General features: G+C 49.2%; 1 protein-coding gene across 1 annotated transcript in view; it reads right to left on the minus strand.

Moving 5' to 3' along the window:
- Window positions 1-18,397: 18,397 nt before the first annotated feature.
- The window catches only part of ARHGAP8 (Rho GTPase activating protein 8), a 90,430-nt gene continuing 88,134 nt past the window's right edge, over window positions 18,398-20,693 (minus strand). The window contains exon 12 of the mRNA XM_025399920.1: window positions 18,398-18,842. Within this exon, the coding sequence (XP_025255705.1) occupies window positions 18,522-18,842 (321 nt within the window). The 3' untranslated portion in view covers window positions 18,398-18,521. The remainder of the gene's footprint in view (window positions 18,843-20,693) is intronic.

Below are 20,693 nucleotides of genomic sequence, written 5' to 3' on the forward strand. Positions count from 1 at the left end.
AAAAAAAAAAAAAAAAAAAAAAAAAAAAAAAAGATGAATGAGTGAATGAAAAGAAAAAGGCTTTAGGCTGGGCACAGTGGCTTATGCCTATAATCCCAACACTTTGGGAGGCCAAGGTGGGTGGATCACCTGAGGTCAGGAGTTCAAGACCAGCCTGGCCAGCCATGTAAAAATACAAAAAAAAAAAAAAGAAGAAGAAGAAGAAGAAGAAAACCAGGCGTGGTGGCAGGCGCCTGTAATCCCAGCTACTAGGGAGGCTGAGGCAGGAGAATCACTTGAACCTGGGAGGTGGAGGTTGCAGTAAGCCAAGATTGCACCACTGCACTCCAGCCTGGGCGACAGAGTGAAACGCCATTTCAAAAAAAAGAAAAAGGATAAAAGGCTTTGTAGCAGAGTAGAAAAGAAATGAAACAATAACCAACTTTCAAGATGCACGAAAGAATCATTCTGGCCTAGGTTAGCTAGGAGTGAGAGCTAAAAAGAACAGAAAAACAGATCACGTATGATGAAGGTGCGGGAGGGAGTAAGAACATGCATGAAGGGAGGGGGAAGGCATAGCCAGACATTGGACAAGAGACCAGTGGGAAAGAAGGAGCTGGGAGGGGAAAGGGGAAGAGAAGAGTCCAGAAAGCCCCGCTGAGGCCCACAGGCCCCGGTGGCTCCTCCGAAGGCTAGGGCTCTGCAGTCCTGCTCCCGGGAGCCCCGAAGCAGTGAGGGTGTGAGGTGCAGCCCCCCGCTCCAGGCTGGATGAGGGCTGGTGTGGAGTGAGCAGGGGCCTGGAGCCTCTCAAAGGACTTCAGAGGCTGCCAGGGGCACTGCCGTGTGTCTCTGTTTCCTGCTAAACGTGGGCTGATGGTGAGAGCTGACAACCCAGTGGATTAAACTTGCTGAGTCACTGCAAAAGGTGAGGCTGATCCTAGCTCAGGATGTCTGGTCTCTGACTGGCGTTCTCAGAGCTGGAAGGGAGCAGGCAGTGTAAAAAGCCATTGCAGGGCCAGGTGCGGTAGCTCATGCCTGCAATCCTAGCACTCTGGGAGGCGAGGTGGGTGGATTGCCTGAGCTCAGGCGTTTGAGACCAGCCTGGGCAACATGGTGGAACCCCATCTGTACCAAAATAAAAAATATTAACCAGGCATGGTGGTGTGTGCCTGTAATCCCAGCACTTTGGGAGGCTGAGGCGGGCAGATCACCTGAGGTCAGAGGTTTGAGACCACCCTGGCCAAGATGATAAAACCCTGTCTCTACCAAAGATACAAAAATTACCTAGGTATGGTGGTGCACACTTGTAATCCCAGCTACTTGGGAGGCTGAGGCAGGAGAGTCGCTCGAACCCAGGAAGCGGAGGTTGCAGTGAGCCGAGATTGCGCCACTGCACTCCAGCCTGGGGGTTAGAGCGAGACTGTCTCTAAATAAATAAATAAATAAAAACCCATGTATAGATGGGAAGCCCAAGGCCCAGGTGCCTCCCTTTGGCTCCCACAGCTCCATGGAAGAACATGGGGTTGCCCTGGTTCAAATCCCAGCTCTGCCACTCACTAGCTGTGTGACTTCAGGTGTGTTCTCTTACTTCTCTGGCAGGGGGGCCTCTGGATTCTCATTTGCACACTAGGAATGAGGATATCAGAGGGCACACAGACCCACTCCAGTGTTCTCACGGGAGAAACCCATCCAGTAGGATTAATACTCCCGGCCTCCCCTTGCCCCCTCCCGTGGGAAGACTAGGGAATATTCTGACTGTCACTCCCCAGAGAGGAAGCCAGGCCTGCTCAGCTGTGCCAGTCCTCAAGCGCCAGCTGTCTGCAGGACCAGTGGCTGGGCCGTGAGTCCGTCTGAATCACAGTGGCCAGTTAGCAAAGGCCCTCATCCACAGATCAGAGGCAGGCCTCTGGGCAGCTTTAGGCAGACTTTGATTTCCGTCTGTGGGACTCCTAAAAGATCGCTTTCTCAATCTGGCATAGTAGGTAGCTAGTCAGATGTGAGCAGGGCAGGGGAGGGCTCCCCCCACCCCCGCTAGGAAAGTCAGGTGGCCATCAGGTGGTAGCAAGGCAGTTGTTACACGGTTTCTCTCAAATAGTAATTGGTTGCAGCCAGAGCCAGGGAAAGCAGTCGCCTGGTAGGTAGAATCACCTGAAGCTGGGGATAAGATAATAAGCTTCCCCTATAAAGAGCTCAGGAGTTGGGCGAGGGGGCGCACACATGAGCACTGAGAGGCAAAATGGTGGCGTTTAACTTGTGTTTGACCTCATGGGAACACTCGACTGGTAAGGGGAAGACGCCTCAGGTGAGTATGAACACAGCTCCCCTCCCAAGTGCTGGCAGGCCTCTGTGCATGCGGACACCCCACCCCGAGCGAGGAATCAGGGGAGAAGGCACAGAGACCCCAACACATAAAACCCTTTTTTTTTTTCTTGAGACAGAGACTCACTTGTCGCCCGAGCTGGATGGAGTTCTGTGGCGCAATCTCGTCTCACTGCAACCTCCACCTCCCGGGTTCAAGTGATTCTCCTGCCTCAGCCTCCCAAGTAGCTGGGACTACAGGTGCCCACCACTCCCCCACCGCCCCCCAGCCCCGCCCCCCCGCCTGGCTAATTTTTGTACTTTTAGTAGACACAGGGTTTCACCATGTTGGCCAGGCTGGTCTCGAACTCTGGACCTCAAGCGATCCGCCCGCCTCGGCCTCCCAAAGTGCTGGGATTCTAGGCCTGAGCCACTGCACCTGGCCTACCCTAAGTCGAAGGTCAAACCACACGCTTGATGTCTCAAGTTGCCCGCTTGGCCCTCTTCCAAGGGTGCTTTGCTTTCTTTTGTTCCTGCTTTAAAGCTTTTTAATAAGCTCCTGCTCTAAACCTTGCCTCCTCAGTCCTCAGTCTCCCACTTATCCTTACGCCCCTCAGTTGAACTCATTCTTTTCCTTTTTTTTTTTGAGACAGAGTCTCGCTCTGTTGCCCAGGCTGGAGTGCAGTGGCGCCATCTCGGCTCACTGCAACCTCTGCCTCCCAGGTTCACGCCATTCTCCTGCCTTGGCCTCCTGACTAGCTGGTGTCATGCGCGTCCGTGTGAAGAGACCACCAAACAGGCTGGGTGTGGGCAATAAAGCTTTTTCATCACCTGGGTGCAGGCGGGCTGAGTCGGAAAAGAGAGTCGGCGAAGGGAGATAAGGGTGGGGCCGTTTTGTAGGATTTGGGTAGGTAAAGGAAAATTCTAGTCAAAGGGGGGTTGTTCTCTGGCGGGCAGGAGTGGGAGTCACAAGGTGCTCAGTGGGGGAGCTTTTTGAGCCAGGATGAGCCAGGCACAAGATAATGTCATCGCTTAAGGCAAGGACCGGCCATTTTCCCTTCTTTTCTGGTGGAATGTTAAGGCGGGGCAGGGCATTTTCACTTCTTTTGTGATTCTTCAGTTAGTCCATCTGGGCATATACATGCAAGTCACAGGGGATGCGATGGCTTGGCTTGGGCTCAGAGGCCTGACATTCCTGCCTTCTTATATTAATAAGAAAAACAAAATAGTGAAGTGTTGGGGTGGGGAAAATTTTTGGGGGGTGGTATGGAGAGAGAGAATGGGCGGTGCTTCTCAGGGCTGCTTCAAGCGGGATTAGGGGTGGCGTGGGAACCTAGAGTGAGAGGAAAACTAAACGGAGGACACAAGGTCTGTATAAGAGAAGGAGAAAAAACAGGTATTAAAGGACTAAGAATTGGGAGGACCTAGGACATCTAATTAGAGCCCAAGGGGGTTCAGCATCATTACTTGCTTGGTTGGTGAGTTTCTAGGCTCTAAGTTTTTGGGGTGCAGTTCAAGTTGGTCTGGTGTCTGGAATGAGACTGGGACCTAATAAAAAGGAGTGTCCGCACAGGAGCTCAAATGGGCTGTAACCTGTAGCATTCCGAGGACAGGCCTGAATTCTGAGAAGGGAAAGTGGTAAAAGTATTGTCTAGTCCTTTTTTAAGTTGGTGGCTGAGCTTGGTGAGGTGTGTTTTTAAAAGACCATTAGTCCATTCTACCTTTCCTGAAGATTGAGGACGGTAAAGAATATAAAGGTGTCACTGAATACCAAGAGCCTGAGAAACTGCTTGGGTGATTTGACTAATAAAGGCCGGTCTGATATCAGACTGTATAGTGTTAGGAAGGCCAAACCGAGGAATTATGGCTGACAGAAGGGAAGAAATGACCGCGGTGGCCTTCTCAGACCCTGTGGGAAAGGCCTCTGCTTATCCAGTGAAAGTGTCTACCTAGACCAAGAGGTATTTTAGTTTTCTGACGTGAGTAAAGTCAATTTGCAAGTCCTGGGCTGGGGCAAGTCCTTGAGCTTGATATGTAGGAAAGGGAGGGGCCTGCACAATCCCTGAGGGGTAGGAGAATAGCAGATGAACACTGAGAAGTGATCTTGAGGATAGATTTCTAGGATGGAAAGGAAATGAGAGGTTCTAAGAGACGGGCTAGCAGTTTGTAAACTACATGGAAGAGGTTATGAAATGACGACAGAATAGAATGGGCCTGTGAGGCTGGAAGGAGATATTTACCTTGGTCTAAGAACCATTTGCCTTGTGTGGGAAGAGATTGACAGGTGGAAGTTTCAGCGGGGGAGGAGGTGGGAGTGGCCAATGTGAAGGAGGAAAACTGCCGTGAAGGATAGAAGTTGGAACGCTAGCTGCTTTTTTAGCTAACTCATCAGCATAAGCATTGTCCTGAGCGATGGTTGGGGGAGGAAAATAGATTTTGGAAGTTAGGAAACTGTAGAGAGTTGAGCATAGTTTGTGATTTTTAGGGCCTCTAACAGTATTAAAGCGGTGGCAGCTGCTGCGCGCAGACATGAGGGCTCGGCTAAAACAGTAAGGTCATTAGGACAGAAAGGCTACAGGACGTGGTCCTGGCCCTTGTATAAGAATTCTGTCCGCACTAACCATGCCTAGGAAGGAAAGGAGTTGTTGTTTTGTAGAAGGGATTGGGATTTGGGAGATTAGCCGGACACGATCAACAGGGAGAGTAAGTGTGTATTTATGAGAATTATGCTGAGATAGGTAACAGATGAGGAAGAAATTTGGGCTTGACTGAAGTAATGGGGGCTGTCCGTGAGGCCTTGCAGCAGTACAGCCCAGGTAATTTGCTGAGCCTGATGGGTGTCAGGGTCAGTCCAAGTGAAGGCGAAGACAGGCTGGGATGAAGGATGTAAAGGAATAGTAAAGAAAGTATGTTTGAGATCCAGAACAGAATACTGGGTTGTGGAGGGAGGTATTGAGGATAGGAGAGTACATGGGTTTGGCACTACAGGGTGGATAGGCAAGACAATTTGGTAGATAAGGTGCAGATCTTGAACTAACCTATAAGCCTTGTCTCGTTTTAGGACAGGTGAAATGGGGGAATTGTAAGGGGAGTTTACAGGCTTTACAAGGCCATGCTGTAGCAGGTGAGTGATAACAGGCTTTAATCCTTTTAAAGCGTGCTGCGGGATGGGATATTGGTGTTGAGTGGGGTAAGGGTGATTAGGTTTTAATGAGATGGTAAGGGGTGCATGATCAGTCGCCAAGGAAGGGAGTAGAGGTGTCCTATACTTGTGGGTTAAGGTGGGGGGATACGAGGGGAGGATGTGAAGGAGACTTTGAACTGGGGAAAAGGCGGCAATGAGGTGTGGCTGTAGCCTAGGAATAGTCAGGGAAGCAGATAATTTAGTTAAAATATCTTGGCCTAATAAGGGAACTGGGCAGGTGGGGATAACTAAAAAGGAGTGCATAAAAGAATGTTGTCCAAATTGGCACCAGAGTTCGGGAGTTTTAAGAGGTTTAGAAGCCTGGCCATCAGGCTGGGCGTGATGGCTCACGCCTGTAATCCCAGCACGTTGGGAGGCCGAGGTGGGTGGATCACCTGAGGTCAGGAGTTCGAGACCAGCCTGGCCAACATGGTAAAACCCTGTCTCTACCAAAAATACAAAAAAATAAGCCAAGCGTGGTACCACGTGCCTGTAATCCCAGCTACTCGGGAAGCTGAAGCAGGAGAATAGCTTGAACCTGGGAGGCGGAGGTTGCAGTGAGCTGAGATCTTGCCATTGCACTCCAGCCTGGGCAACAAGAGTGAAACTCCATCTCAAAAAAAAAAAAAAAAAAAAGGCCTGGCCATCAATACCCACAACAGTTATGGAGGCAAGGGAAACAGGCCCTTGAAATGAAGGTAATGTGGAGTGGGTAGCATCCATATTGATTAAGAAGGGGACAGACTTACCCTCCACTGTAAGAGTTACCCAAAGTGATGGTCCAGGAGGCTTCCGAGGCAATGGAGCAGCATCAGTCTTCAGCCGCTAAGCCGAGATGATCTGGGAAGGAGTCAGTCAGAGAGCCCTGGGCCACAGCTCCAGGGGCTCTGGGAGTGGCTGCTGGGCAAGTTGGACAGTCCGATTTCCAGTGGGGTCCCGCACAGGTGGGACATGGCTTAGGAGGAATCCCGGGCTGCGGGCATTCCTTGGCCCAGTGGCCAGATTTCCGGCACTTGTAGCAAGCTCCTGGGGGAGGAGGTTCTGGAGGAACCCGTGGCAGCTGTGGTTCAGGCGTTTGGAGTTATGTGCTGGAGATGTGGCTGGGGTTTGTCTCACAGTGGAGGCAAGGAATTGCAACTCAGAAATAAGTTGCTACTTGGCTGCCTTTACTCTATTATTGTACACCTTGAAGGTGACGTTCATTAAGTCCTCTTGTGGGGTTTGAGGGCCGGAATTTAATTTTTGGAGCTTTATTTAATGTCGGGAGCAGATTGGGTAATAAAATAAAATGCATATTAAGAATAAGATGGCCTTCTGACCTTTCAGGGTCTAGGGCTGCAAAGCGTCTCAGGGTTGCTGCTAAACGGGCCACGAATTGGGCTGGGTTTTTCATATTTGATGAAAAAGAGCCTAAACACTAACTGATTTGGGAGAGTCGGATAAAGGAAAAGGAGCATTAACCTTGACTATGCCTTTAGTTCTAGCTACTTTTTTAAGAGGAAATTGCTGGGCAGGTGGGGGAGGGCTAGTTGCTGAACGAAAGAAACCGTAAGCCAGACCGGGTGTGAGGAGGGGAGATGATAAAAGGATTAGAGGGTGGGGGAGCGGAGGCTGAGGAAAACTGGGACCTAGCTTGGCCTGGCCAGGAGGACAGAGGTCAGATGGATCTGTAGAAAGGAAGATTAGAAAGACTCAGCGACGCTTGGGGTTGGGACTGATGGGGACAGGCAGGAGGGAAAGAAGGAAGATTTGGGATGATTGGGAACAGAGACTAGGGAGGGACCGATATGTAAAAGAATGCCTGGACATCAGGCACCTCAGACTGTTTGCCCATTTTACGACAATTTTTAGGTCTTGTAAGATGAAGAAAGCAAAAGTGCTGTTTTCTGGCCATTTAGAGCCACTGTCAAGTTTGTATTGAGGCCAAGCGGTGTTGCAGAAGATAAGGCGTTTAGGTTTTAGGTCAGGTGTGAGTTGAAGAGGTTTTAAGTTCTTGAGCACACAGGCTAAGGGAGATGGAGGAATGGAGGGTGGAAGGTTGCCTATAGGGAAGGAGGCAAGCCCAGAGAAAAGAGAGAGTTAGAGACACAGAGAGAAGGAGTTCGGGGGTTCTTGCCCTCCAGAAAAGCGGGAAAGGGGTCGGGGTGTGGAAATACGGGATTGGGGCACAAAAATAAGAGGTTGGGGCACAAAAATAAGAGGTTGGGGTGCAAAAATAAGAGGTCAGGATTCTTGCCCCTCCCCCAGAAAAGCAGAAAAGGGGTAGAGACAAGGAGAGAAGGGGTCAGGGTGCTTGCCTCTCCCCCAGAAAAGCGGGACTTGCCGCTAAGGGTAAAGGACCAAGGCAGGCATCCCTGCAGCGTGGTCAGTCATCTCTGAAACGTGGGTGAGTAACCAGAGAGGCATCTCTGCAATGATTAAACACAGAGGGAAGGCTGCCTTCCCCAGTCCGTGACCGGCGCCAGCATTTTGGGTCCACGGATAAAATGTGTCTCCTTTGTCTCTACCAGAAAATGAAAGGAATTGAAATTGAGAGAAGGGAGAGATTGAAGGGTGGCGCCAAGATTGAAAGGAGAAAGACGTTGAGGGATAGTGAGAGAGGCTGAAGAAGAGAGTAAAAGGAGGCCGCTTACCCCATTTAATATTGGTGAGATGTTCGCGAGATGTTCCTTGGGCTGGTCGGTCTGAGGACCCGAGGTCGTAGGTGGATCTTTCTCACGGAGCAAAGAGCAGGAGGACAAGGGATTGATCTCCCAAGGGAGGTCCTCCAAGCCAAGTCACTGGGATTACAGGTGCGCTCCACCACGCTTGGCTAATTTTTTGTATTTTTAGTAGAGACGGGGTTTCACCATGTTGGCCAGGCTGGTCTCGAACTCCTGACCTCAGGTTGTAGCAGGACAAGCGGCAGACAAAACTCCTCAGACACCGAGTTACAGAAGGAAAGGGGTTTATTCGGCCGGGGGCATCGGCAAGACTTCTGTCTCAAGAGCCGAGCTCCCCGAGTGAGCAATTCCTGTCCCTTTTAAGGGCTCACAGCTCTAAGGGGGTGCGTGTGGGAGGGTCGTGATTGAGCAAGCAGGGGGTATGTGACTGGGGGCCGCATGCACCGGTAATTAGATCAGAACAAAACAAGATAGGGATTTTCACAGTGCATTCCTATACAGTGTCTGTAATCTACAGATAACAGAACCGATTAGGTCAGGGGTCGATCTTTACCAGGCCCAGGGTGTGGCTATGGGCTGTCTGCCTGTGGATTTCGTTTCTGCCTTTTAGTTTTTACTTCTTTTCTTTGGAGGCAGAAATAGGGCATAAGACAATATGAGGGGTGGTCTCCTCCCTTATTCCCCTCGTTTGAGACTCTCATTTTATTAGTGGGAGTTCCCACTTTTATTTCACTACCCATGTCTTCTTGCAAGACAGATCGATAGTGATTTATATAGTACATTTGTGCAGAGGCATTTTGGTGAACTAAGGTAGCGATGAAGCTTTCTGTCATTCGAAGAAGTACAGGCAGCAAACAAGGGAGCAGTAGGCAGGTTCCTATTATTATTATAACTCCTATTATAAGAGTTTTAAATCCTCCTAGCACTAGGAACCATTTTCCAAACATGGGCCCAGGATCAAATCCATGCCACACTTGCATGGGCACATGTGCCAGTTTTGTCATATCTTTGTCTTTAACTACTTGCCCTTGATCATCTATGTGTAAACAGCAATTAGTAAGGTTAAGTTTTCCATAGACTCCTCCTTCAGCTGCTAGCAAGTAGTCAAGAGCCAATCTATTTTGATAGATAGCATTTCTCATCTGAATTTCTTGCCGGGCCAGAATAGTCAAGGCTGTGCCGGTTTTATTAGTGATTATTTCTAAGACAGCTTGTAACCATATGATTCGGTTGATCATGTAAATGGGGGTCTGGTATCCCCATAGCCATCTTGTGCCCGAGTAGCAGGCCCATAATATTGTATGATTCAGGGGGCCATCCACCATCTTCCCAATTTCCTATAGTTGTACTTCTCTTTTTACGGGAAGCATAGACAGGGAAGCCCAGGAGTTCGCCTGTTTTTATGGGCAATAGGAAGAAAGATGGTTTAATAGTGCCAGTAACAAGCTGGGCGCGGTGGCTCACGCCTGTAATCCCAGCACTTTGGGAGGCCGAGGCAGGCGGATCACAAGGTCAGGAGTTCGAGACCACGGTGAAACCCCGTCTCTACTAAAAATACAAAAAAATTAGCCGGGCGCAGTGGCGGGCGCCTGTAGTCCCAGCTACTTGGGAGGCTGAGGCAGGAGAATGGCAGGAACCCGGGAGGCGGAGCTTGCAGTGAGCTGAGAACGCACCACTGCACTCCAGCCAGGGGAACAGAGCGAGACTCCGTCTAAAAAAAAAAAAAAAAAAAGTGCCAGTAACACAACTACCTGCCCACTGCTCAGGTAATTTGGCATAAGCTGTATGCCCACATATCCAGTACAATCCAGTGAGGACTGTCCAGTCCCGGTGGGACTCCGGGTGGGTCCACACGGTTTGCAACTTTGGGAATTTGCGAAATGGATTCCTCTCTGTGTGATTTGAACTCTACCAAGTGACTGTTTTTGTGGTACCATTATACAGTTTCTGTCCCAGACAGCTAAGTCGTCCTACAGGGTGAGTGAATTCTTTTCCTTCTCTAGCAATGCAATATTGTCCAATAATTGAGGCTTTTAGGACCCAGAAATTAGGGTGATTCTTTTGAGCTGGGAATTCATCAGGAGCTGGGTCTATAGGCACTAATTCTCGGGCTTCCTATGGCCATTGATCTCCCGTTACAATTCCTCTACATACATAACATGAAGTGACATTGAGAGACTGGGCTACATGCTCGGCTAATTGCAAAACAAATTTCTTGTATTTCCTGGAATTTCTGGTACTGGTACATTTAGTTCATCATAGAAAGTTTGAAACACTGGCTCAGGAGAGCATTTGTAAACTTCTTCTCAAACCAAGATACTTACTCGAGGATCCAGTCTGGCCCCGTCAATTCCTAAGGTCACACACTCTTCTTTTTTCCAGCAAGGATCAAGGGGATTGGTTATTACTAGCTCTAAGGGGTCACATTGTCCCTTAGTACAGGAAGCACCATTTTTTCCTTTCTGAAGGTGGACTGGATCCTTTTCATCTTTTTTTTTTTTTTTCTTTTTTAAATCCAAGTGGCCTAAATGACACAAAACCAATATTTACATTTATTTCCACACAGTCCTAATTTATGACAGATGTACTTATTTTCTGCCATATAGCCTCTTTTCTAATTAAGAGAACCACACCTTATTCCTAACTTCTTACTATTAATGACAGCACAGGCATCAAATTTTAAGGTGACCTGTTTGGGCACCCTTTTTTTCTTCTGTTTTAGCTAACACTTTACTCATATCATTTATGAGCTCCCACCAGTCCTTTGTTCTTAATTTTAAGAACTGTGGTCATGGGAGGCTCAGATGGGTCACAATACACATCAGGTTGGTCATTTCCTGGGCTACATACCTTGTATAGAATAACATTATACAAACAAGTTCTTTTTAGAGTTCCAATATACTTAAAATAACCGTAAAATAATAGGACCTTAGCAACCTTTTGTCCTACCTCAGTGACTTGATGTATACACTGGGAACAGCCCTCAGTCTGAGGAAGGTCAGTTGAAGTCCTTACTGTACAAGTCCAAATTTTAAGGAAAATGAGTCCCGCGATGAGTTTCCTCATGCTTCAGCCGTGCGTGGACCAGTCAGCTTCCGGGTGTGACTGGAGCAGGGCTTGTCATCTTCAGAGTCACTTTGCAGGAGTTGGCGAAGTGCTCCCGTCCATGTACCGCTTACAGTCTACTGATGTTTAAGGATGGTCTCGGAGGTAGGGCCTGCTGGAATAAACTGAGTCCAACACCTCTACACGGTTATGTTCAACTGGACTGTCTGAGACTGGGAACAAGGTGGTGGGGTTTAGGGTTTTGCAAACTTCAGTGGTTATGTGGGGATTTTCACACAGCAAGCTTTGGTACTTGGTTATTCCAGCATTTGTTAACCGTTGATGTCCTTTGGTATTTATTAAAGTTACCACAGCATGGGGGGCCTTTATATTCAGGTTTTGCCTAAGGGTTAGTTTACCTGCTTCTTGTGCTAACAGGGCCTTTGCTGTTAGGGCCATTAGACCTGGGGGCCGGCCTTTGGAAACCCTGTCTAGTTGTTTTGAGAGATAGGCCAGTGGCCTTGGCCAGGACCCCACAGTCTGGGTTTAAACTCCAACTGCCATTTTTTCTCTTTCTGACACACAGAGTGTAAAGAGTTTTGTCAGGTCAGGTAGCCTCAGGGCTCGGACCAACATGAGTTTTTCTTTTAACTCATGAAAAGCTCATTGCTGTTGGTTGTAATAGATGTAGTTTATCTAATCTACATTTTTATTAACTGTCACCTACTAAGACATTGACTTAAATCCTGCAGCTATTTGATTTCAAGCTTTAAATGGATCTGGTATTCCTCGTGGACTCCAGTTGCGTCTAAATAGACATGAGAGTCAAAAAACTCATAAGGGGCTTCTCTCACTTTGATGTCTTATTTTTTTTCCTTCTGGTGGATGAAATGCCAGGGTGAAAGGGATAGCCAATTGGACTAAAGTACAAGTGCCACTCCAGTTATTCAGCAGAGAGCCCAGTAAAGGTCCACCATAATACTACCACACATCCGCTCAGGGATGAAAAAGGGCTGACTGATTGATAAGCTCTTGAAAATTTTTTATTTTTTTATTTTTTTTAATTTTTTTGAGATGGAGTCTCGCTCTGTCGCCCAGGCTGGAGTGCAGTGGCCGGATCTCAGCTCACTGCAAACTCCGCCTCCCAGGTTTACACCATTCTCCTGCCTCAGCCTCCTGAGTAGCTGGGACTACAGGCGCCCGCCACCTCGCCCGGCTAGTTTTTGTACTTTTTTTTAGTAGAGACGGGGTTTCACCGTGTTAGCCAGGATGGTCTCGGATCTCCTGACCTCGTGATCCACCCGTCTCGGCCTCCCAAAGTGCTGGGATTACAGGCTTGAGCCACCGCGACCGGCCAAGCTCTTGAAAATTCTTAAACTCACTGCATCCTTTCAGGTCTCCAAGGAATGCTAATGCTAAGTTTCCTCCCTGCGGTGAGAGATACGAAGTGAACTTAGCGTTGGGAGACAGAAGCTGGATAGCCCTCGGGGGTTGACCCGCAGGGACTTTGGGATATAGCAGAGAGAGCTTGGCATGACTTATTACTCCAGGCTGTAGAATCCTGGAAAAGAGCTGTCATGCAGCCTACGCCTGGTCGACTGGAGGACCACCTTAGTGGAAGGGGGACAGTCTGGGCCTCTGGCCTGCCATGTGTAAAGCATAACAATTGCTTTTGTTTAATGTGCAGATGGAATATTTGATCCATTTTAACCAGGCATTTGCAGCTTGGTATCCTGTCTTAATTGCTAAAGTTTGTTTTAAGTCTTTAACTTCTATGATCCTCTAGTAAAATGAATGTGTGGTTTTAGGGAAATTACAAAACCAGTTGGGGCAGTCCATTTGCTCTTCAGTGGTCCACAGAACGTTGGACCAACTATGGCATGAAAGCTCTATGTCGGGGGGCAAGACTTCTGGTTGGCACTGGGGTCTTTATCGAAATCTCCCAGGATTAAATGGTCCTAGTTTACTAATGCCCAGTCTGAGGAGTCAGGAGGGACAGAAGTACTTTTCTGAAGTAGAGAGCTGTCTTTGACTTGGCAAGTCCTCACAGGGTATAACAAGGCAAGCATTAAATGCAATAGTTTGAGGTGAAATTGACTTGGTTATATTAATAACTAGATGGTCAGCAATAGAATGAGGAAAGAAGAAAGAGTAATAGAATAGGTTAAAAGAGTTCAATTTTTCTTAACTTTAGTTTGGTAGGGGTTTCCCCGGGGACTATGGCCCACAATTCTGGAGTGGGTGGCACTTTTCTTGACTCAGGTGTGGCGAGTCCATCCTTTTTTTTTTTTTTTTTTTGCTGTACGAACAGCAGTCTTGGTGGTTACAGCACAAGGTAGGGTCCTTCCCAGGTTGGCTCAAGTTTTTCTTCTTTCCACCTTTCGATGAGAACGTGATCTTCAGGCTGGTGCTGGTTTACCGGAAATTCTAGGGGTGGTACATGTGCTCAAAGACTTTGGTTTTGTTTTGTTTTGTTTTGTTTCTTTTGCGAGAAAGGAAAGTGGAAGATAAACCACGTATATAATTTTTTAAAAAATTGACCTTTTGTTTTAAATGTGGGGACCTTGGCAGTGGACTTTATAGTCCTTAGTGCCTTTTTACTGAGAAATTTCCTTTTGCACCTATTTTATTAGTTTTTAAACCAAAGAAAGCCAAATACCATTTTACATTTAACAATGCTTCTCGTATGATTTTTATACCAGATAAGCTAAACTTTATATTAGTGTGTTATTAATGTTAAACCTAATTTTAATAAAACCTTGTAGACATATTTAATTTTTAATGTTTGACCATAAGGTAAGATTTTATAGACTCTTTTTAACCTTTTATAATTTTTGCTGAAGAGCAGTTTGGTGCTTTAAGAAAAACCTGTTATGCTTTTACTTGAATGTCCATTTCACAGAAAAACTGGATGATAACTTCAACTTTAGCTAATATGTTTACACACAGAATGTTCTTTACAATTAACATTTTAAACCTTGCTTAAACCTTCAAAACAGTAATTTGTAACTTTTTAATGTAGGTAAGAATGTACATTCTTATGCTTTATAATCCTTTTACCAAAGGTATATTTTGCTTTTCTTATACACCTTGCACGTAAACTGTTTTTGTTTCTGTTTTCAATAGTTTTACATTCAGGAGGACTAGTTGCTTTTTTTTTTTTTTTGAGACGGAGTCTCGCTCTGTCGCCCAGGCTGGAGTGCAGTGGCGCAATCTCTATTCACTGCAAGCTCCGCCTCCCGGGTTCCCGCCATTCTCCTGCCTCAGCCTCCCGAGTAGCTGGGACTACAGGCGCCCGCCACCGCACCAGGCTAATTTTTGTATTTTTAGTAGAGACAGGGTTTCACTGTGTTAGCCAGGATGGTCTCGATCTCCTGACCTCGTGATCTGCCCGTCTCGGCCTCCCAAAGTGCTGGGATTACAGGCTTGAGCCACCATGCCAGGCCTAGGCCTAGTTACTTTTAAATTATACAACATTTTTTGCATACATTCTTTTTTTTAACAAACTTTTTTTATAACCTTTTTTTCTTTCACGACTTTTACAGGCAATTTTTTTTGACATGCCTTAACTTTCTGACTTATTACAAACATTTCTTTCTTTAAACAACCAGTTAATTTATTTCAGGACAAGAATTTACCATATAACACTCTTTTTATATAAATTCCGCCCCCCCTTTTTTTTCTTTTTTTTTTCCCAAAGATCATAACCATTCTTTTCCAAAGCGAATCTTTTTTTTTTTTTAAATGCCTGTGGACTAGAATGTCTAAGGCCACAAGATTAGAAGTTACTATAATACATGTTACTGTTAACTTTTAGCAAACTTTACTTTTGTTGAAAACCCTGTAAGTTTGGGATTTTAATTATCGTTTGCTATTAATAAGACCTTGTTTTGTCCAAATTAGAATTGGTATGATGGCTTTTAAAGGAACAGGGCACACTTTTTTTTTTCTTAACTACTTGTATATCTCTCTCTCTTTGACTTTGTCTCTCTCTCTCTCTCTGACTTTGCTTTTGCCTCTGTTTCTTCCTCTGTCTCTCTCTCTCCTTGACTCCCTCTTTGTCTCTTCTTCTCTGTCTCTTCCTCTCTCTCTCTTTGCCTCTTTTCCTCTTTGTCTCTTTCCTTTCTCTTTCTCTGCTGGTCTTTCCTTGCCTCTGCCAGCTGCTTATGCTGCTGTTCTCTCAACCACCGTGTGTGGCGGGGGATCTAAAACAAGCTGGTCTGGGTTCCCTCGCTTACAGGTTACCTTGTGCCATACCTTTGAAACAAGGGACCTGTCAAGGCTTCCTTCTAATGGCCAACCTACCTCTAATGCTGGCCAGTCTATCTTACACAAACTTTTAAGTTTTCCTGCTGTCATAGTACTCCATAGTCTCCCTTAAATCCCCCCCTTTTTTTTTTTTTGAAAATTTTCAGCATAGTTCCTAGTGGGGTGGGCTTACTTTGTGCCTCACCCATGTTTCCTCAAGACAAAACACCACGCTTACACCACACGCACACCACAAAAGAACAGGTAAAAAGGGCACACACACACTTTTGTAGTTTACACCAAACCAAAATCAAAACCAAAATCAGAGTACCCAGAAATCCAAGCCAGGTCAAAAGCAAAACCAAAGTATCAAGCAATGCAAGTCAAGTTAAAAACAGAAACCAAAGTGCTGATGCAGGCACACCGTGGGTGATCAGGCCACGCTTCCACTCAGACTGGGCAAGTTTCAAAGACTAGTCTTAACAAGTTTTGGATGTTCAGACTCCGAGTGCCCGTTCCTTCCCGGTGTTCAGCCACTGCGTTGATCCTGCCACACACTGCTCTGGCAAGGCGTCCCACCGGGGCAAATGCCTACCCGGGAGCGCTCTCAGGATCCGCGTCGCTTGGGCTGGTCGGAGTCCCTGGCAGGGATGTTCCACAGGGCAGGCTTAAGCCGCCTAAGGAGCTGCCTTGACCATCCGCCAGTCACCTCGCTTCCCGGTCAGAGAACCAAGGAATGTAGCAGGACGAGCAGCCGACAAAACTCCTCAGACACCGAGTTATAGAAGGAAGGGGTTTATAAGTGCCAAGCTCCCCAAGTGAGCAATTCCTGTCCTTTTAAGGGCTCACAGCTTTAAGGGGGTGCGTGTGGGAGGGTCGTGATTGAGCAAGCAGGAGGTACGTGACTGGGGGCTGCATGCACCGGTAATTAGATCGGAACAAAACAGGATAGGGATTTTCACAGCGCATTTCTATACAATGTCTGTAATCTATAGATAAGAGAACCGATTAGGTCAGGGGTCGATCTTTAACTACCAGGCCCAGGGTGTGGCACCGGGCTGTCTGCCTGTGGATTTCATTTCTGCCTTTTACTTTTTACTTCTTTCTTTGGAGACAAATTGGGCATTAGACAATATGAGGGGTAGTCTCCTCCCTTAAAGTGATGCACCTGCCTGGGCCTCCCAAAGTGCTGGGATTATAGGCATGAGTCATCGAGCCCGGCCCAGTGGAACGCTTTCTTCTCAGGAGGCAAAGATAGAGGCTGCTGCAGAACACAGGGATTTGCCATCGGTAACATACCGTGTGACTCACGTGGGTTATGAGCTTGGGCCAAGAGGGGTGTCATTTGGGGACTCCATCCCTAGCTGGGATGGCATGAGGCTTACCGGGGGCGTGACAGCCACTCTGCAACCCTCCCTATCCCCGTCCCCATGCCCGTGACCCTGCACCATCCATGTTCTGAAGGCAGGGCCAGCTCAGCACCCCCCCCAGCACAGAGCTGCCACTGAGCCTTCCTCTCCCAGAAGAAAAATGGATTCAGCCAGTGGCTCCCACCAGCCTGGTACCCTCGTGACTCAGCCCCATCTCCTCTGCCCAGAAGCAGCTTCAAGAAACTGTAATAGGATCCACGCCCTTGGTAAAGGAATGGCCGGGCCTCAGGGGCGTGGTGCTGCCACCCGGACATCAGACGGAATCGGGGTCGGAGGCTGGTTGGAAGAAAGTTGAACCCTGTCTGGCTTGCAGGCCCAGCTTGCCCTGGAGGGCGAGGTGCCCGCCGTGCACCGAAAGGCGTGGGGGGTCGCTCGGCAGCCACACTAGGCCCCTCCCTTAAGGACAGCAAGCACTAGCAGGGTAGAAAACACAGCGGCAGACAAGGGGCTGGAGAATAATAGGAAGATGCAAGTGAAAAGGGAGGAGGCCAGTGAGACCTCACCCTCCAAGATCAGAGCAGAGCCCTGGGCGTGGGTTTGGCCTGGGGCTGCCAGTGATTCCCCCAAGCATCCGAACGGGTACAGGGGTCCCGGCGCAACTAGGTCAACACCCCATGCAGGCACGGGGGGGGGGGCGCCACGGGGGTTCTGTGGAGGGGACTCTTGTTGTTTGCTCCCCAGAACCTCCCCCGCTTCTCCCTGCGGCAAGAGTTGGGGAGACGGCAGCGTGGGGCTCGAGGGTAATCCCCTGCAGAGGCTGTCACTCCTCCCCCACTGCCAGGTCTCGGTGGGGCTTCATCCCGGCCCCGGGGCGGGGGGCACAGGACTCAGGCCTAAGCTAATCAGAGCTTTCCCTGGCTGCAGCGATGGGTCCAAGGTGAGCATGTGACCTAACCTTGTCCAATCAGGGTGAATCCGGGGCTTTTTTGCGGGGAAGGTGACACTAAGACGTTGTATCCTCTGCCATATTTGATGGACGCACAGGACCCGTCTTGCCAGCCCGAGGAGTCAGCCTGCCTGAGATTTGCAGAGTCCTGTTGCACCCCAGAGCCCTTGGGCAGCTTGGCTGCTTTATTCCCAATTCTTCACCCTCCCCATGTCCACCTCGTTGCAGGGTCCTCCCACAGTGACTCTGGCCTTGGCCACCAGGCTTGCTTTGGCCAGTGGGATGTGAGCATACAGGACGCCAGTCAAAGCATGAAAACTGCAGTAGTGCTTGTGTGTGTGTGCCTGGGCCTATGTTATGAGAATGTGCCCTTGTTTAGCCATTGGAAGGACTTGGCACACCTGCAGGAGAACAGACCCACCCAGCTGACCCACTGACACATAGGCAATAATGAGGAGCAGCTGCTTTCAGTGACTGGGCTTGGGCGGTGTGTTACCCAGCAGCGTGGCGGCAGCAGCAGGGCGAGCCCCTAGCCACTCCATTCCCGTTTTCAGTTAAACCGCAGTGGGTTACGATTCAAAACATCCATCCTAACAAATGCATTACTCTAGCCTGGTCCACAGCTCAGGAACCATGGAGGAGTCCAGGGACCAGAGGCATGGAGTTTTCATTAGAAGGTTGTGAGTTCATCTAAGGCTGGGTTATTTTTTACAGATGGCAAGTTTACAAAACACAAGTGCACAGACAGGGGTGGGAGGTAGCTTGAAATACACAGAATGTTTGCAACACTAGAGACGTCTTCTGGCTGCCGTCAGGGGACTCGGAGGTAGGGTAGGCGTGGTGAGGCCGGTGGCTCGTGTCCGCGGCACAGCCTCCTGCAAAGGGGCTGCCCTGCTCCCCTGTTGCCGCGGTGCCAGGCTGTGCTCCCCAGATGCCTCCGGGGCGCTGAATATCTTTTCATAGTACTCGATCAGCAGCTCTGTGAACAGGTTCAGGGGCACAAGGGCACTCAGGGACGAGGACCCCTGGGACGGCCAGATCAAATTCAGCCCAAAGACACAGGCTAGGTTAGAGCTGTTCATTTTGTTGAAGAGGCTCTCCTGGGACACCTGGAGGAAACCACAAATGAGAAAAGGGGAGTGAACACCAAGGGTCATGGGGACCTAGAACTCCCTCCTGAACTTTGGGAGGGGCAGATGTAGAGAGAGAAGCACTGGACTGGGAGCCAGCAGCCAGTACGGGGACCCTGTACGGCCACCTGCCCACTCAGAGTGTCAGTTACCCTATCTATGAAAGGAAGGCTTGGCCTCGACGTCCTGGAGGACCCTCTGGCTCTTGACTTTGTGTGACAGCCTCAACACCCCACCATCTCCTCTTCCACTGCACCATTTGGGGAGATGCACTCTTGGGGACGGGCTGTAGCACAGACGGTGGGAACTAGGGGACCTCTCCGGCCCTCTGCTCTGTGGGTGGCGAACTGGGCATGATGGGGACCAGCCAGCACGTAGGGGCGGCAAGAGTACAAAGAGCTTGCCTCCCCGAAGAGCTCCCTATCCGTCTCGGCCAACACTTAAAGCACCCCCAGGAGCGGGAGTCCTTTCTCCAGCTTACAGATGAGGAACCTGGGGTCTGCAGGGCACAGGAGACTTGCCCAAGGTCTTGTGGCCAGCCAGGGGCAGGGGGCCACGTGGGCCAAGGTGAGGGCAGGGTCTGTTCTCTTCTCCTTGCCACCCTCCAAGCTTTGAGCTGGGGGGAACCTCAGAGTCAGAAACAGGGGTCATGAGGCTGTGAGTGCCAGGGCAGAGCAGAGAACGGGAGGGGGGCACGGCCAGGGGTCACGCTCACAGATCTGGCGAGAATGCCCAGACTTGCCCAAGCCCTGCTTCAGTGAGACAGCCGGAAGCCTATGAGGCTTTGCCTACCTGCCAGTCCCCACAGCCCCTTGCAGGTATGCACCAGCCAGGCCCACTGCAGGCCACCCCTCCTCAAGCCGAGACTGCAGAGTCCTGATGAGGTCCTTGGATGAGGTCTTTGGTGGCCGGGGAGTGGTATTCCAAGGCCCAAGCAGGGCATGATCCCCCGAGTGCCACTGGGGGGGATAACATGCAACACCACGCCTCACCAGGTGCATTCACATCGGTGCCCGTGGAGGAGGCAGCTAGAAAGAGAAATCAGTCTCTCCCAATGAAAAAACTAGGCCAGGTGCGGTGGCTCGCGCCTATAATCCTAGCACTTTTAAGAGGCCGAGGCAGGTGGACCACCTGGGGTCAGGAGTTCAAGATCAGTCTGGCCAATGTGGAGAAATCCCATCTCTACTAAAATTACAAAAATTAGCTGGGCACGGTGGCACTCACCTGTAATCCCAGCTAGTCAGGAGGCGGAGCTTGCAGTGAGCCGAGATCTGGCCACTGCACTCCAGCCTGGGCGACAGAGCAAGACTCTGTCTCAAAAAAGTAAAATTTTGAAAGGAGAGTAAATTTTAGTTTTGGGCTTCTGAGAAATTATATCACACGATAGGGAGAAAAAAAAAATTGTTTGCTGTAAAACCAAGAGGTGGCAGGCATTCTCTGACAGACTCTGGGATGTGACGGCTGCTCTGCCCAGGCCCTCTCCCCTACAGTGGGCAGTGCCTGCACCCTGCACGGTCTGAGGCAAAGGCCTGGGGAGATGGAGAGGGATAAACATTCAGGGCCGTGGGTCTGGGGGTTGGGGGTGGACCCAGGGGGCCACGTGGAGGCGGAGCTGGGAGAGGCCAGGAAGGAGTGCAGCCCAGTCCACCTTGAGTTTGGACTTCTGGCCTCCAGAAGAGTGACATGGTAAATTCTATTGTTTTAAGCCACCCACTGTGTGGTCACAGGAACCTAATGTACACGGTTCGGGGTGTGTCCCTTCCACAGGAATGGTCAGTTCAGTCCACAGTGAGGGCCTCAGGCTCTGTGCCAGTGGTGGATGCAGCTGCC

This window comes from Theropithecus gelada, chromosome 10 (genome assembly GCF_003255815.1).
Source record: "Theropithecus gelada isolate Dixy chromosome 10, Tgel_1.0, whole genome shotgun sequence".
Lineage (NCBI taxonomy): Eukaryota > Metazoa > Chordata > Mammalia > Primates > Cercopithecidae > Theropithecus > Theropithecus gelada.